This window comes from Gobio gobio (assembly GCF_949357685.1).
Source record: "Gobio gobio genome assembly, chromosome: 16".
NCBI classification, from domain to species: domain Eukaryota; kingdom Metazoa; phylum Chordata; class Actinopteri; order Cypriniformes; family Gobionidae; genus Gobio; species Gobio gobio.
In genome coordinates, this window is record NC_137109.1 from 17982692 (window position 1) to 17999703 (window position 17012).

A 17012-nucleotide genomic window follows, 5' to 3' on the forward strand; every position below is an offset into this window, starting at 1 on the left:
ATTCAATTGATCAAGTGACAGTATAGACATTTATAATGTTGCAAAAGCTTTATATTTCAGATAAATGCTGTTCTTTTGATCTTCTATTCATTATATAATCCTGAAGAAAAATTGTACACAGTTTTCAACATTGATAATAATAATAAATGTTTCTTGAGCAGCAAATCATCATATTAGAATGAATTCTGAAGGATCATGTGACTCTAAAGACTGGAGTAATGATGCTGAAAATTCAGCTTTGAATCACAGAAATAAATTGCATTTTATTATTGTGCAATTCACAATAATACTGTTTTTGCTGTATTTTTGATCAAATAAATGCAGCCTTGCTGAGCAGAAGAGACTTCTTTCAAAAACAATCAAAATAGTACCGTTTCTAAACTTTTGGCTGGTAGTATATATATATATATATATATGTCACGAACGCTATGGTGAAAAAAGGGGTGAGGACTCAAATGCAGGTGAACATGAATTTTATTAACCAAAGAAACATAAACACAAAACAAAAACCCACTATGGGGTAAAAATCAAACATCAAACAGAGACAAACCAGGGACCGAGATCAGGGACAAGAATCAGGAACCAGAATACCTCCACACGTAACATAGACAACATAACCGCACAGGACTGAAAATGGAATGAGACTAAATAGCAGACAAACAAGGCAGGTAACAAGGGACAACAGGTGGAGCAAATTAACTAATAATCAGATAACGAGGGGTGGGGTCAAGACAGATGACAGGCGCACACAGGACAGAAATAAACCAAAACACCATGTGCTACACAGGACAAGACAGACATGTGACACTACCCCCTCTCCAAGGAGCGGCTTCCAGACGCTCCATCAGAACCCAAAGAGGGACAGACCAGGGCGGGATGGGAGGGACAGACGGCCGGGGGGGCGGCCCGCAGAGTTCAGGCGGCCGGGGAGGCGGCCCACAGAGTTCAGGCGGCCGGGGAGGCGGCCCGCAGAGTTCAGGCGGCCGGGGAGGCGGCCCACAGAGTTCAGGCGGCCGGGGAGACGGCCCGCAGAGTTCAGGCGGCCCGCAGAGTTCAGGCGGCCGGGGGTGCTCGGGCAGAGCAGGGCGCCTGGGCGGCTCGGGCAGAGCAGGACGCCGGGTCGGAGCGGGCAGAGCAGGACGCCGGGTCGGCGCGGGCAGAGCAGGGCGCCGGGTCGGAGCGGGCAGAGCAGAGCGCCGGGTCGGAGCGGGCAGAGCAGGGCGCCGGGTCGGAGCGGGCAGAGCAGGGCGCCGGGTCGGAGCGGGCAGAGCAGGGCGCCGGGTCGGAGCGGGCAGAGCAGGGCGCCGGGTCGGAGCGGGCAGAGCAGGGCGCCGGGTCGGAGCGGGCAGAGCAGGGCGCCGGGTCGGAGCGGGCAGAGCAGGGCGCCGGGTCGGAGCGGGCAGAGCAGGGCGCCGGGTCGGAGCGGGCAGAGCAGGGCGCCGGGTCGGCGCGGGCAGAGCAGGACGCCGGGTCGGCGCGGGCAGAGCAGGGTGTCTGGGCGGCGCAGACAGAGCAGGGCGCCGGGTCGGCGTGGGTGGAACACGGACCACCAGAACAGCCTTCCTCCTCCGTTTCGGAACAGGGACCACCGGAACATGGAGCACCGAAACACGGACCACCGGAATAAGGTCCACTGGACCACGATCCACCGGACCTGGGACCACCGGAACACGACCCACCGGACCTGGGACCACCGGACCACGATCCACCGGAACAGGCATGGAGGGAGCCTTTCTCCTCCTCCTCCTCCGTTTTGGGACCACCGGAACAGGGACCACCGGAACAGGGACCACCGGAACAGGGACCAGCGGAACAGGGACCAGCGGAACAGGGACCAGCGGAACAGCGGAACAGGGACCAGCGGAACAGGGACCAGCGGAACAGGGACCAGCGGAACAGGGACCAGCGGAACAGGGACCAGCGGAACAGGGACCAGCGGAACAGGGACCAGCGGAACAGGGACAATGGTCATTGGAGGGCTGGGGTCAAGATAGTCTATGAACTCCCAGAAGCCAAAAACCCCCATCCTCCCCATCTCCTCCGGAGTGAGGGGCATGTCCAGACAAAGATTAAAAACCTCCTTGGTCTCTGCCTCACTAAGATCCAAGTGATCGATCTCAATGAGGAAGACCCGAGCAAACCTCCTCACATCAGCTCCCTGCTGACGTAGATAACGGGAGTTCACATACCACATAGCCTCTAGGTGGGTGACAGGTTCCATGGAGAGAAACAGAAAAAAGGGCAAAAAACAACTGCTGAGTCCTCTACTGGCGGTTATGTTCTGTCACGAACGCTATGGTGAAAAAAGGGGTGAGGACTCAAATGCAGGTGAACATGAATTTTATTAACCAAAGAAACATAAACACAAAACAAAAACCCACTATGGGGTAAAAATCAAACATCAAACAGAGACAAACCAGGGACCGAGATCAGGGACAAGAATCAGGAACCAGAATACCTCCACACGTAACATAGACAACATAACCGCACAGGACTGAAAATGGAAGGAGACTAAATAGCAGACAAACAAGGCAGGTAACAAGGGACAACAGGTGGAGCAAATTAACTAATAATCAGATAACGAGGGGTGGGGTCAAGACAGATGACAGGCGCACACAGGACAGAAATAAACCAAAACACCATGTGCTACACAGGACAAGACAGACATGTGACAATATATATATATATATATATATATATATATATATATATATATATATATATATATATATATTTGTGTGTGTGTGTGTGTGTTTATTCCAGTATAACCTTGTACATGGCTTGAGTCACAAGTCATTCACAAAGACAGATTTGCCTGATTCTGATCTTCTCTGATGAGCCCAGTTTTCAGCTTTGCCCAACACCTGGGGCCTCATTTATAAAACTTTGCGTAGGATTTGCGTCAGAATTGGCGTACGGATGAAACATAGGACGTGCGTACGCACAGAAATATTCGGATTTATAAAACCGTGCGCACGCACATCCTACGCAGTTTTCCCTTAATAAATCACAATCAATTCTAAATGTAGCGCAGCTTTTGCGGCTTCATGACACGCCCATAGTTGCCCATAAATAGTCCGTGAAACGCCCACAAGTTAATATTCATATGTTGCGAAATCATGGCAAACACAGAGAGGAAATTAAAAAAAACGTAACTTCACTCAATGTGAGGTAGAAGTTATCGTTGGCGAGGTTGAAAAGAGAAGAAAAGTGTTGTTTGGAGGGCACAGTGTGGGCATTAGCTACTAATGCCAAAAAGACACTTGAGTGGCAAAAGGTTGCAGACGCCGTAAATGCTGTAGCCTCACAACCTCGGACTATCGCCGAAATAAAAAAGAAATGGTCGGACATCAAAGTCGAGGCAAAAAAGCGTCTAGTGCTCCATCGCCAGAGTGTGTCCTCTTGCTGTCTGAAGATGCGTTCACTCCGAATCCTTCCATTCGCCACATCTTCTAGAGCACAAGATCAGCCATTGTGCGTCATTACGCATTGAGATGGGCATTTTATTTCCATCCATTTAATTGAATCTGACAAGCTACAGATGTCGGTTATAATCTACGTGGAAATGGGAAATAGTTCCGTGCAAATGTAATGTCTTGCAGCCTTCTGAATGGTTGAGACATACGTCATTTTATCAAAAATAAAACTAAAGGCATATGCATGAATACCATGAACGTAGCTGATGAAGAAATTTTACTATGAAAACAACTTTCCCCAGTGGACAATTAATACATCTATCTATTTATCTATATATCTCCCTAATTATCTATCTGTCTAATTGCATCTATCTGCTCCGCCAGACGGACACTTGACGAGAATATCAGTTTTGTACATTAGCTATTTCGTTGTTTACCATATTTATGAGGATGAATTGCAATGCATAACATGCCAATATTATTGCAGAACATATTTCACTTTTCTTTTTGCAAATATGTGTTAATTTGCATTTATGTTGTAATTTTCGTTTGATTTTGTTTGTTTTACACTGCAGATCGATCAAACGGGTGTTCGTGTAGGCTGTTCATTGTAAGACTTGCTTTGTGAAGTCTTAATGTTATTTATGAGAGGCATAGCCATTTCTTTTACACAACGGTCTACAGTTTCACACACTTTCACGTGTTTCTTCCATCTGCCGACGGTGTCGCCATTTCTCATTTCACCCGTTTTTGTGCGTACGCCTGGGTCAGAGCTTGCGTGAAGGACCGCACATTTTCCCGTCAAGTTTGCTTTTTATAAATACCAATTATTGCGTAGAGAGCGGAGTACGCCTTCTTTTGTGCGTACGCAACGTTTATAAATGAGGCCCCTGGTCCTCTAATGGTTAGGCAGAGAACTGGAGATCCCTACATCCCACAGTCTCTCGCACACACTGTGAAATTTGGTGAAGGATTGGTGATGAACTGGTGGCTCTTCAGTAAGGCTAGAATCGGGCAGATACGTCTTTGCAAAGGATGCATAACTCAAGCCCCGTACAAGATTATCCTGAAAGAAAAATTGCTTCCTTCTGCTCTGACAATGATCCCCAACTCGAAGGATTGTTTTTTTCCCACAGAACAATCCAATCCACACAGCCAGGCCAATCTCAGGATTGAGGACCAGCAGATCAAGACCCTCTCATGGCCATCATGATCTCCAGACCTGAACCCTGAAACCTGAAAACCTCTGGAATGTAAGAGGTTCTCCAAGCCTACAAAGCAAGGCTTTATTTATTTTTTGCCAGGTGTGGCATAAAGTCGCCCAAAAGCAATGTGACCAACTGATGGGGAGCATAGACGCATGAAAGCTGTGATTGGAAATCAGAGTAATTCCACCAAATATTGATTTCGGAACTATTCCTAAATTAGTTAAAAATTAATATAAACTTGTATTCTTTGCATTATTCGAGATCTGAAAAGATGGCATCTCTTTTTTTGTAGTTATTTTGACCAGTTGTCTAGAATCAGTTCCTTGTAACACACTAATGCAAGATGCATTAACTTGTCATGCACATTGTCTCATAGCTCTTATTAGCGTGAAGTGATAATTATGTACGACTCAAATTAAATGCTCTGTCACAACAGTACAAATTGCAAAAAGTGGGCAGATTGTTATAGAATAATTACAAATCTGTAATGTTAAGTGCTTATATTGAAAGTAATAGACACATCTATTTTCAGAGTGTTTCGTCATATGCCGATATGCTTATGTTTTGTGACGAACGTCAAACAAATGCTATGCAGTCAGTTGATATGAAAACAGATTTAGATGACGTAAAACAAATGAGTCACTCAGCATCTGATGTTTACAATAAATGCATAAACGCAGAAAAAGTTCTGGCTTTGGTGTGCAGATGGTGCTGTGTCTGTCTGTGAGGTTATTTAAAATCAATTTGAGGTGGCCTTCACCTCATCTTTGATGACCTTATAAATCATAAGGGGTTGAACAAGTTATTAAGAACATAAGTGAACAGGCTATGCCTTTACCTCCTTAAATATCTGATTGATGATCACTAATTAGTGGAATAACTGTGACGCAAAGATAGATGAATGAAAGATAACATGAGTTATGACCTAAAGTTTTACTCTTGTGTCTTCCTGACAGATTATTAATTTAATCATTTTCATTCAATCATTTGAGTTTTGTAATACATTTGGTTTCGGTGTATTTTGTTTCTTAAAGGGGTCATAGAATGGTACATGCACTTTTACAAGTTGATTATACGGAAATGTGTGTTGGCAGTGCCTGTACACAACCATCCTATAATGATAAAAATACATCCAGTGTTTTTTTTTAATCTCCTTATATATTTTCCCCTGTCTCAAATCGAGCCGTCTGACCGTGTGACGTTACACGGTGTACGCCCCCCCTACGATTGTTGATTGACAGCAGCGTTTCAACACAGACCCGCCCTGAGCGAGCTGTCATCAGTCCGCCATTGTTGATACTCTGCAGCAGAATGGCGTCTAAGCGATTGTGGTGTTGTGTTGTTGGGTGTAATAACGAACACAGCAGTCATTTTGATGTTCCTAAATCCGAACCGCTGAAGACCCAGTGGCTGCTGAGTTTTGTTTTAGAAGGGAATATTCCCCCCGATCAACGTCAATGTTTGCGCAAATCATTTCTCAGCAGACTGCTTTATAAACGAGCGTCAGTATAAAGCAGGTTTTGCTAATAAGCTGCTCTTGAAAAAAGGATTGAGTTCCTGCTGCACCTCAAGAAGATGTGAGTGTAACGTTTTATTAACCTTTATATTAATCTTTGCAAATCGCTTGCACGCTTCACGATGAATGAGGCTAAAGTTTACAGGGTAAGTTACCTTACGGCATGCTTTCTGTGTATGACGTTCTCAATATAATTCATAATCCCATGTTTATAATGAACAACGCGTTATGTTTGTTATTACAAACTGTGTAAGTTACTCGGGTGATAAAGTTAACGTGGTAACACTACACTAAGCTTACTTTTGTACATGGTTTATAACGGTGTCTGTTACTGATTAAGAAGTAATGTAAAAAAAAAAAATCTTATAACATAACATCAATCTGTCAATGAACTAACACATCAGTAAACACATAGCAACTACGCTACTCTGCCAGTACAAAGATAGATCAAAGTGACATGACGTTAACCAACCATTCAGAAACGTTCGTCATCTGTTCCTGGTCCGACTCCGGTTCAAAATGATAAGGTTGCTCAGATGTGTCCTCAGAGACTCCCGTTGCCATTATTTCTCGAAAATATACCCTCAAATGTTGTCAAGGCAACACTCCACGTGTGTTGTGGTGTTGTGTCGGGTCGAACCGAACGCCCCACAGAGCAGAGGGGCGGGGTGAGCAAAGCTCATTATCATTTAAAGTCACATACACTGAAATGACTTGCTGAAAACTAAGCTGGTTTTGACCAGGTAAAATGAGTGATTTCTTACAATACTAATGAGAATTTTTAATTAAAGTATATTACAAGCTTTTCTTTTAGACACTAAAGAATCATATTAACTTGTACAAAAATGTCATTCTATGACCCCTTTAAACTTAGATGTAATATTCCCATATTGATCTGCTACAAAATAAAGTACAAACATACAACACTACATTAATAGCAAATAATCTAAAATAAAACTGGAAACAAGTATAGAACACATAAATAAACATTTGCTCCTGGGCGTCATATATAAAATTAAACAAGAATTTATTAATCATAATCAAAATCTTTAGGATATTAAATAAAGATCATGTTCCATTAAGATATTTTGTACATTTTCTACCGTAAATATATCAAAAATGCATTATTATTAGTAATATGCATTGCTAAGGACTTCATTGGACAACTTTAAAGGCAATTTTCTCAATATGTATGACCCTGGAGCACAAAACCAGTCATAAGTCACATGGGTATATTTGTGGCAATAGCCAAAAATACATTGTGTGGGTCAAAATGATCGATTTTTCTTTTATGCCAAAAATCATCAGGATATTAAGTAAAGATTGTGTTCCATGAAGATATTTAGTAAATTTCTTACCATAAAAATATATAAAAATGTATTATTAGTAGTAATATGCATCGCTAAGGACATAAGACGATTTTCTCAATATTTAGAATTTTTTTTACCCTCAGATTCCAGATATTCAAACCGTTGTACCCCGGCCAAATATTATCATATCCTAACAAACCACATCAATGGAAAGCTTTTCAGATTCATGGTGTATAAATACAAATTTTATATATATATATATATATATATATATATATATATATATATATATATATATATATATATATATATATATACACACATGCACATGAAATGTATAAATTAGATTACGTCAAAATTGGATATAAAATGTATTACAATTAACTTTGTAATTTATTAGAATTAATATATTGTTATATAAATATAATCATTTATTAGAATTCATATATGATTAGGCCTCCATTTATATAATATTACAAAATATTAGTTTATGTTGCCACTGCTGCAGTTGTTTAAGAGTCTGTTCTGCTCAGAGTCATTTATTATCATTTCTAACGGATTGAAAACTGATGGTGTTCTCCAGTATTGACTGAGTTTGGCCTTAGTGCTTTTGGCATATCGTCCTCCTTTCTTGGCTATCTATCATGATTGTTACTGCCAGTGTGCAGCATGTAAATCAATAATTTATGACAGATTACCTTATGCCTGAAGGTGTTTTGTAATTGCAATTTAAGATGGTTCTTAATATTACAATGAGTCATGAATTAAGTCTCAAATTTCGCTTTGCCAAACAGCAGTCAGTTAATAAACAAGAGGAACGGATAAGCAAAATCCACACCAAAGCAAACTGAGGAAAATAAAAGTTTTTTTTTTTCTTATATGAAGAAAGACGCCGTCTTTACCCCTGCAAATGTAGGTATGTTTTATATATAAATATTTGTGGAGCTACTTGCGCCTCCTAGTGGCCGATTATGATTAGAACAACTGCTTTTGTCAACACCAAAAACTTTAATTACACACACTGCACATAATTATGATTGAATACTGTTTATTTATTTCTCATGTAACCTTGTTGTGCTACAAATTCATGTTCTTGTTATAATTCATTCTTATTCTTATTCATCTTCTTATTCTTCTTCTTTGTCTTATTATTATTCTTCCTCTTATTAGTATTATTATTAGACAATAAAAGGCTATACAATAGACTGTTATTGGTTTATTTACTTATAAAAAAACCAAAAATGCATATCTTAAAAACTGTTTTGAAACAAACGTGTGTACGAGAAGCGTTTGAACACCCTACAGCAATAGTTCATTGACAGATAAAAAACAGCCCTGATTAAAATTAATAAAACATAAAATGCCATACAATATTAAAATATAAATAAGACGAAAATGCCACGAATTCCATCTTAAAGCAAAATTTTTCAATCAGTGATCAATGCAAGTATGTAAATAACAAAACATGTTATTGTTGTTATAAAAAAAAAATATGTCTTTGGCTAAGAAAGGAAAATATCTACTCACTCATGACTGGTGACGTCGGGATTCCACGCAGAGCTCACACACTCTCATCTAACACACACACACACACACACACACGCGCACAGGCGCGCGCTCCTGGTGGGAGTGAGTGAGCAAGCGCGGAGTCCATCTCTCTCACTCTGAAGCTCGCTCGCATAGCGCTCAGTTATCCCGCGCATCACGCACCGTTAAGTTGACTGTCGCTATGCAGGATCACAGGCGTAAAGTTGCTTTCGTGTGAATATCTCTCGCGCTGCAGGTGAAAAAGGACAGTTTAAGCTCCGCGACTCAGAAGTGTAGTGCCTCGGATGCGCTTCAAACTGCTGCATGAATGCTTGCTCATTAGCCCGGAATTTCACTATCACTGCGAGGGACGACGATATGTTCGGTCCGGCAGCGTTCACAGTGCGCTCGGGGATGGATGCCTTCTCTATTCCGTCTTTTGGGATTTAAGGAGGGTCAATGGAGAGCTGTGCGCTTCTGTGCACCTTTTGAAATCTTCTTTGGGGCTGTGCATGCCTGTTTTGAGATTTGCACATTAATGCTGGGGCTGTCGGCATTATTGCTGTAAAAATGCTGAACAACATTCTCTTGCTGAGCATTTTAACAGTCACCAGTTTCCCTTCAAAGACAGACAGCCGCAAAACTTCCAAAGACATTTGCAAGAACCGGTGCTTCTGCGAGGAGAAGGAGAACGCACTGAATATCAATTGTGAAAACAAGGGTTTTACCACGGTCAGTCAGTTCCAGCCTCCGCAAAACAAAATCAGCCAGCTCTTTCTGAATGGAAACTTTCTCACCAAGATAAGCCCGAACGAATTCTTCAATTATGGTAATGTAACATCTCTTCATTTGGGTAATAATGGCTTGCAGGAGATAAAAACAGGGGCTTTCAATGGGTTAAAAAACTTGAAGCGTCTTCATCTCAATAATAATAACCTGGAAATCATAAGAGAGGACACTTTTTCTGGTTTGGAGAGTTTGGAGTATTTGCAAGCTGATTATAATTACATTAGTGCCATAGAGGCAGGGGCTTTCAACAAACTGAATAAACTCAAAGTCCTGATACTCAACGACAACCTTTTGCTCTCTTTACCTAACAACATATTCCGCTTTGTCATGTTGACGCATTTGGATTTAAGGGGAAACCGACTGAAGATGCTGCCGTTTGCTGGCGTACTAGAGCATATAGGTGGAATAATGGAGATTCAGCTGGAAGAGAACCCGTGGAATTGCACTTGTGATTTGATACCCCTGAAAGCTTGGCTGGATACAATTTCAGTCTTTGTGGGGGATATCGTGTGCGAGACGCCGTTTAGGCTGCACGGCAAAGATGTCACACAGCTGATCAAACAAGACCTTTGCCCCAGGCGCAATCCTGGAGACGCAAGTCATCGTGCGATGCAACCACCATCTGATTCACAATATCAGGGTCCGTCTCCAACCCTGCGGCCTCGAGTCACACCTACAAGAGCCCCCAAGGCCTCCCGCCCCCCCAAAATGAGATACCGCCCCACTCCTCGTGTCACGTCAAGCAGAGATAAGCATGTATTCGGGCCTATCATGGTGTACCAGACGCGCTCACCTGTCCCAATGACATGCCCAGGCATTTGCGTGTGCACGTCGCAAAATCCTGAAAGTGGATTAAACATCAATTGTCAGGAGCGCAAACTTCAGAACATCTCTGAACTTCAACCCAAACCATCATATCCAAAGAAACTGCATTTAACCGGTAACTATTTGCAGACCATATACAGAACGGATCTGACAGAGTACAGCTCGCTTGAGCTCCTTCACTTAGGGAATAACAGAATAGCAATCATCCAGGACGGAGCCTTCGAGAACCTCACAAGTTTACGGAGGCTCTATCTGAATGGCAACTACATTGAAAGCCTGTCCCAGTCTTTATTCGCTGGGCTGCAGAGCTTGCAATATCTCTACCTGGAATACAACATCATTAAAGAGATTTTACCCCACACCTTCAACTCGCTGCACAATCTGCAGCTATTGTTCCTTAATAATAACCTGCTGAGATCCCTTCCCGACAATGTGTTTGGAGGTACCATGCTGACAAGGCTTAATCTCAGAAACAATCATTTTTCCCACCTCCCAGTGCGCGGTGTGCTGGACCAGCTCTCTGCCTTTATTCAGATCGACCTCCAGGAGAATCCGTGGGACTGCACCTGTGACATTGTGGAGCTTAAAAACTGGATGGAGCTGTCCAGCACCAGCGTAGTGGTGAATGAGATCACGTGTGACTCGCCATCCAAGCATGCAGGCCGGCTCTTGCGCTCCCTCCGAAATGATGCCATCTGCCCTGAGACTGACGAGGTTCCTGTGACTAAACCCCCGACTGCTGTGAGCTCGAGCACCGAGGCGACCCCCTCTTCTGCCGTAACCCCCACGGACAGAATGCCCGAGATGCCTCCAGAGGTGCCCTTGTCCGTTCTCATCTTAGGCCTGCTCGTTGTGTTCATTCTGTCGGTGTGCTTCGGGGCAGGATTGTTCGTGTTTGTCCTCAAACGTCGCAAGGGAGTGGAGAACGTTCCCTCGGGCACCAATAACCATTTGGACTTGAACTCCTTCCAAGTACAGTATGGCTCGTACAATGCAGATGCCAATGTGGATAAAAGCGACAACCATGTGTATAACTATATCCCTCCGCCCGTGGGGCAGATGTGTCAGAACCCCATCTACATGCAGAAGGAGAGCGAGCAGGTGGCCTATTATCGGAACCTGAAGGAGCTGAGCTTCAGCACTCTTGACCCCAAGAAGGAGGAGCTTGATCGAAGCCCAGCTTTCACCATAAGCACAGTGGAGTTCATTGATAAGCAACCGTGTGCCAACCGTGAACCGGAACTGCTTTATCAGAACATTGTGGAGAGAGCAAAAGATCTGCCCCAATCCGGGCCACTCAGCTATAACTTTTGCACTTTACCCAAAAAATCCTTCATCCCACCCTACGAAACCACCCGGCGACACAACCAGGATCGATTAAACAAAACTGTTCTCTACGGGACCCCCAGAAAATATGCTGCACAGTCCAAAAACGAGCATCCTTTGCTATCCAACAAGCTTAAAACCGAGCCGGACTACCTCGAAGTTCTGGAGAAACAAACTGCGATGAGTCAGTTGTAAGATTGACTCCCTGTAAACCTGTATCATCTGTGTATTCAACCACAAGAGACAATAATAACACCACCACAGACCTAAGCCTTCCATCTTCTTTTAGAGGCTGTATACATACCCGCAACTTAAAGATGATATATTATTTTCTCTAAGGTTTAAATTATTTCTTCTACTTGAAACATAAAGACTGTAGCAGTTGTCGCAAGAATATGTATAGCTTACAGCTCCATGCTTTTTTTGTAATATGAAATATATTTTCTCTCAGACGACAGGGTTGTTGAAATGACATTCCTGTAGAACATGTTGGATGGTGAGTGCAACACAAATTCCTGGTTCCAGAAGTGCCTTTGCACTTGAAGAATTTTATCTCTGCTTTCTGCTAATCGAATTTTTATAAGTGCTGTATTTTAAGACTCTTTATGTAAAATAGAATTATTTGTCCATTGCATTAAACGGAAAAAAAGTAAAATGGTACTCTAGTGTTGGGAGAATATTGTTTTGCGGCTCCAAAATCAGGTGATCTCAGCTTAAATTGAATTAAGTTTCCTATGCATTCTTTGATGGATGTGGATTGTGCAGTATTCTGCAGCAAGGATCTCTTTTAACGGCAGTGTGTGTGTGTGTGTGTGTGTGTGTGTGTGTGTGTGTGTGTGTGTGTGTGTGTGTGTGTGTGTGTGTGTGTGTGTGTGTGTGTGTGGGCTCAGCATATATGGTACTTGCTAGTTTCTGTGCCATGAAGCATTGTCAGTGAAGAACAAATGGTGCAGAAAATTTGTATTTGCCTAAATTATCTGTACATATCGTGGCACACCGACTTGCTTGCTGTAGTATCGGTTATGTTATTCTTTATATGTTTGCTCATTAATTTCTAAATTTAAATCAGATGGATATTACGGTTGCTGTCCAAGGTGCTAAAATGAGTTTGCATTGGCTGGTAGAGATATACTGTTGTCTTAGGGCTCCATTTCTAAATTTGCCTTATTGTAGACAAGTTAAATACTTGGAAAATGATGCAGCGGTTCACTGCACCATAAATCATTTGAGTTGTATTGTATCCTATCAGCACAGAAATAGGGTTTATGCATTACCTGATTTATTTTTAATTGGTCTGTTTGCTTGTTTACATAAATGTAAAGAAGTCTCTGTATCATTGCTGTACTCATAAACTCTGAGGTACATTACACATTTACATTTAACTCATAATTCATTACCTTTTAAAAAAAAAAAAAAATGTCTGCAACCTATCTGAGCAGTTTGATTTCTAAGCGAATGTTTGCCCGGAAAAAAAGATTGCACTGGCTACACTGCTTGTTGTGAGAGAATGTTTTTCATCCACTTTCAAATGGAGTGATTTCCTTTGCGTGGTACAATGAGCCTCTGTGTGGCTGTTTCCTGGTGTGGCTGAGAATGGGCAAACCGCACATGCCTTGCACATCAATGAGGGGCCTGACCAGCAGAACACTTGCTGCTCTAGATGGAGACGTCATGCTTTGATTTGAAATAAATTGTGAGCTCTAATCGGTTTACACAGAGTGAGAGGGAGAGAGGCTGTTTCATTGATGCTGATGTATTGAGTTCATTACATATACAGCTGGTTCTAGTATACTTTATGTTCTTTTTTCTTTTTTAATTGTGTGCATGCAGTTTTGCCTATGCATTTGAAATTCATAAGGCGGGGAAGTGTGCAATCAGTCTTTTGCATGCAATTTGAGCTGCGAGAATACATTACAGATATACATTTCCAGAGCATTATGATAACTTCCTTATTGCTGTGTGGAGGCTGGGATAAAGGACTACTGACTGATTGAAGAGAAAGTTTTGAAGCCGAGAGCCTCGGCAGTGCTGCAGTACTTTGATGCCATTGGCAGTGAATTATGTTGAGCAGTTTGAAGGTAGTTGGCTCCGGATTGAAATCGATGGGAATGATGCTAGGTGCTGGCTGCTGGGGGCTTGTCCTCAAGCTGTTCTTACTCGCTTCAGCTATGCTCCTAGGCAGCTTCCAAATTCTCCTACATGAATCTCCTCATTGCACCTTTGGTTTATGGATAGCTGATTTTCAGACAAAGTGATTTTTTTATTTTCTATGCGGGTGAACTGTAATGATATATTCATGATTGAGCTTTGATTCACAGAGTCAGTATTCAGATCTCTTGAGTAACTGTGCGGCCCGCAGGCACATTCATTTTCTTGAAAGGCTGTGACGGCTGAACTGGAATATTGCAGCAAATTGCCAGAAGATATGCTTTTTGATTGACTTGCTCTCATTATTAGGTGCATTATGTAATACTGAAGGGCGACACGCTTATTTCTTTAAAATACATGTTCAGTATTTTAAATAGTATTGTTAAATAGTATTTATATTTAAAAAAGGGGGTATTTGTTTAATATCTTTGATATCCAAGCGTATTTAATATGTCTAAATGACCTAAAAACGGAGGCCATATGCTTTTATTCTCTAGTTGTGCATAATTGAATGACTAGAAATTAAGATGTAGCTGTAGCGCCTGTACAACGTCTCTGTTCTTAAAGGTATTTAAATGAAGCATGCATAAGATACAATGAGAATGTAGATGGACCCATCAGTGTTTCAGCTTCTGGATTCATAATTAAAATCATGTGCTTTAGTACATTCGGCGAGGAAAACGGCGTGAGAATAGCCATCAAGGGGCCACTCAAACACACTTGTAGACGCCTTGAGAGCTGCAATCAAACAAAGTGATAGAAGAGCATGCAATGATATTAGAGAGGAGGGGAGGCCGTAAATTGTTAGAGTAAAAAGCTAGAGTTATGACGCTTTTTCAAGCACACAGCTTTTTCTCTCTGTCTGAGAAAAACGGGTGCAATCGCTTCACTGCATTGCAGATTTTTGATACAAATTAAATATTAATTATTATCCGATGTTTGGATGAATTCAGATTTATATCTCTTTTATTCTCTAGGTTGTTGGTTAAAGGTTTACATGAAAGAGAGATGATAACTGTCTTGGGTAGCTACCATACAGACACGATAGTCCCATTAGTAAGTTAATGCATTAATGGACATTAACTAACAATGAGCAATACATTTGTATCGGTAATAATTAATCGTTTTTTAACATTATTTAATAAAAATACAACTGTTAATTGTTAGTTTAGCTCAGGTCCATTAAATAATGCTAATGAATTCATACACGTTGCAATTAATATTAAATATAATTTTTCATTTAATTTCATAATTTTATATTTCATTCACAAGCTTTACACCCGAGGCAATAATCAAACGTCTCTCTTAAAATATTCACTCATTTGATACATTGGGAAGTCCAAATCATTTTAGAGAATCAGTTAATTAGAGAATTGAAATGAACCTGTTCAAAAAAAAACAAAAAAACAATGATTCATCCCTGAACTGAGCCCCTTCTTTTTTGCAGTGAAAACAAATAATTATATATTTTTTATATCATAAATAATTATACAAATATATTTATAATAATTATATTTACATAAATGTTTCTGTTTGACACTGTCTTTAACCCTTTTATAAATTGTTTCTGGTTTTATTGATTTTATATTATGCAAAAGTCTCAGGCATTTTAGATGTTTTTATCTATCTATCTATCTATCTATCTATCTATCTATCTATCTATCTATCTATCTATCTATCTATCTATCTATCTATCTATCTATCTATCTATCTATCTATCTATCTATCTATCTATCTATCTGTCTGTCTGTCTGTCTGTCTGTCTGTCTGTCTGTCTGTCTGTCTGTCTGTCTGTCTGTCTGTCTGTCTGTCTGTCCAACAGGATCACATGAGAATGCATATCAGAAGATATGAGTGTGTAATATCGTGGAATGTATACGCCAAAATGAGTTTTGGCTTGCATATGGTACACAGTTTTTCATGTGCATATGATATGCACTTTATGCCGTGTATATAACATGCTCTTGGGTAGGATGGGGGTGAGGGATTTGTGCGTATAATACGCCATAAAGTTCGTATCATATGCACCTGAAAAACTGCGTACCATATGCACGCCAAAACTCATTTTGGCATATACATTCCATTTATACACGCATTTTCGTGTGACCGGGCTCATCTATCTATCTATCTATCTATCTATCTATCTATCTATCTATCTATCTATCTATCTATCTATCTATCTATCTATCTATCTATCTATCTATCTATCTATCTATCTATCTATCTATCTATCTATCTATCTATCTATCTATCTATCTATCTATCTATCTATCTATCTATCTATCTATCTATCTATCTAATGTGTATCTTTTAACATTAGGTAATGTATTGTGGACATTAACATTTTTATTAGCTAACACAAATAAAGGTTGTTCCTGTCAGTTAATGTGTTGACTAATGTTAACAAATGTTGTTCCTTATTGTAAAGTGTTACCAAAATAATATATACCGATACTAGTTGAAGATATTTCTCTGAATATATTTTGCAAAATATATTTTGTTTATTTTAGAATAGATAATTATAATGTAGGGCTCACTTAGACTTTTCTTTTAAACACAAATAAATTCTATTTCCATAATGGGGCAATTTTAATCCTCCTAATAATTATTTTAAGATGTATATTATGATCAAATTTTTCTTATGTTAACTCTATTTCTTTTGGCACATATACATGTTTCATTTGCTCGTAGTCTCCATTGCTTTTCCAAAAGAAACATATTCAAAACAATGTCATGCTTAAAAATAAAAATAACACTGCAAGTAATTTGTTTTGTGTTTATGCGGGGCCTTTCGCAAGCTTACGGTTGTTATTCAAATGAAATGCGTGAAAACAGCACTTAGGATGAAATATTCCTAGTGTAAAATGCACTAGTGCGCATCTCGCGGGATTCCAGAAAATGTCTGTCAGATGCTGACAGGACAAACAGAAATATCCAAAGGCTGGAA

General features: G+C 40.7%; 1 protein-coding gene across 1 annotated transcript; it reads left to right on the plus strand.

The window, feature by feature from the left end:
• Window positions 1–9547: 9547 nt before the first annotated feature.
• Window positions 9548–12112, plus strand: slitrk2 (SLIT and NTRK-like family, member 2; the record flags this gene model as incomplete). The annotated part of the gene is made up of 1 exon (XM_079838253.1): window positions 9548–12112. One exon carries the CDS (start codon window positions 9548–9550, stop codon window positions 12110–12112), a length of 2565 nt encoding a protein of 854 aa, XP_079694379.1.
• Between the last annotated feature and the right edge of the window lie 4900 nt (window positions 12113–17012).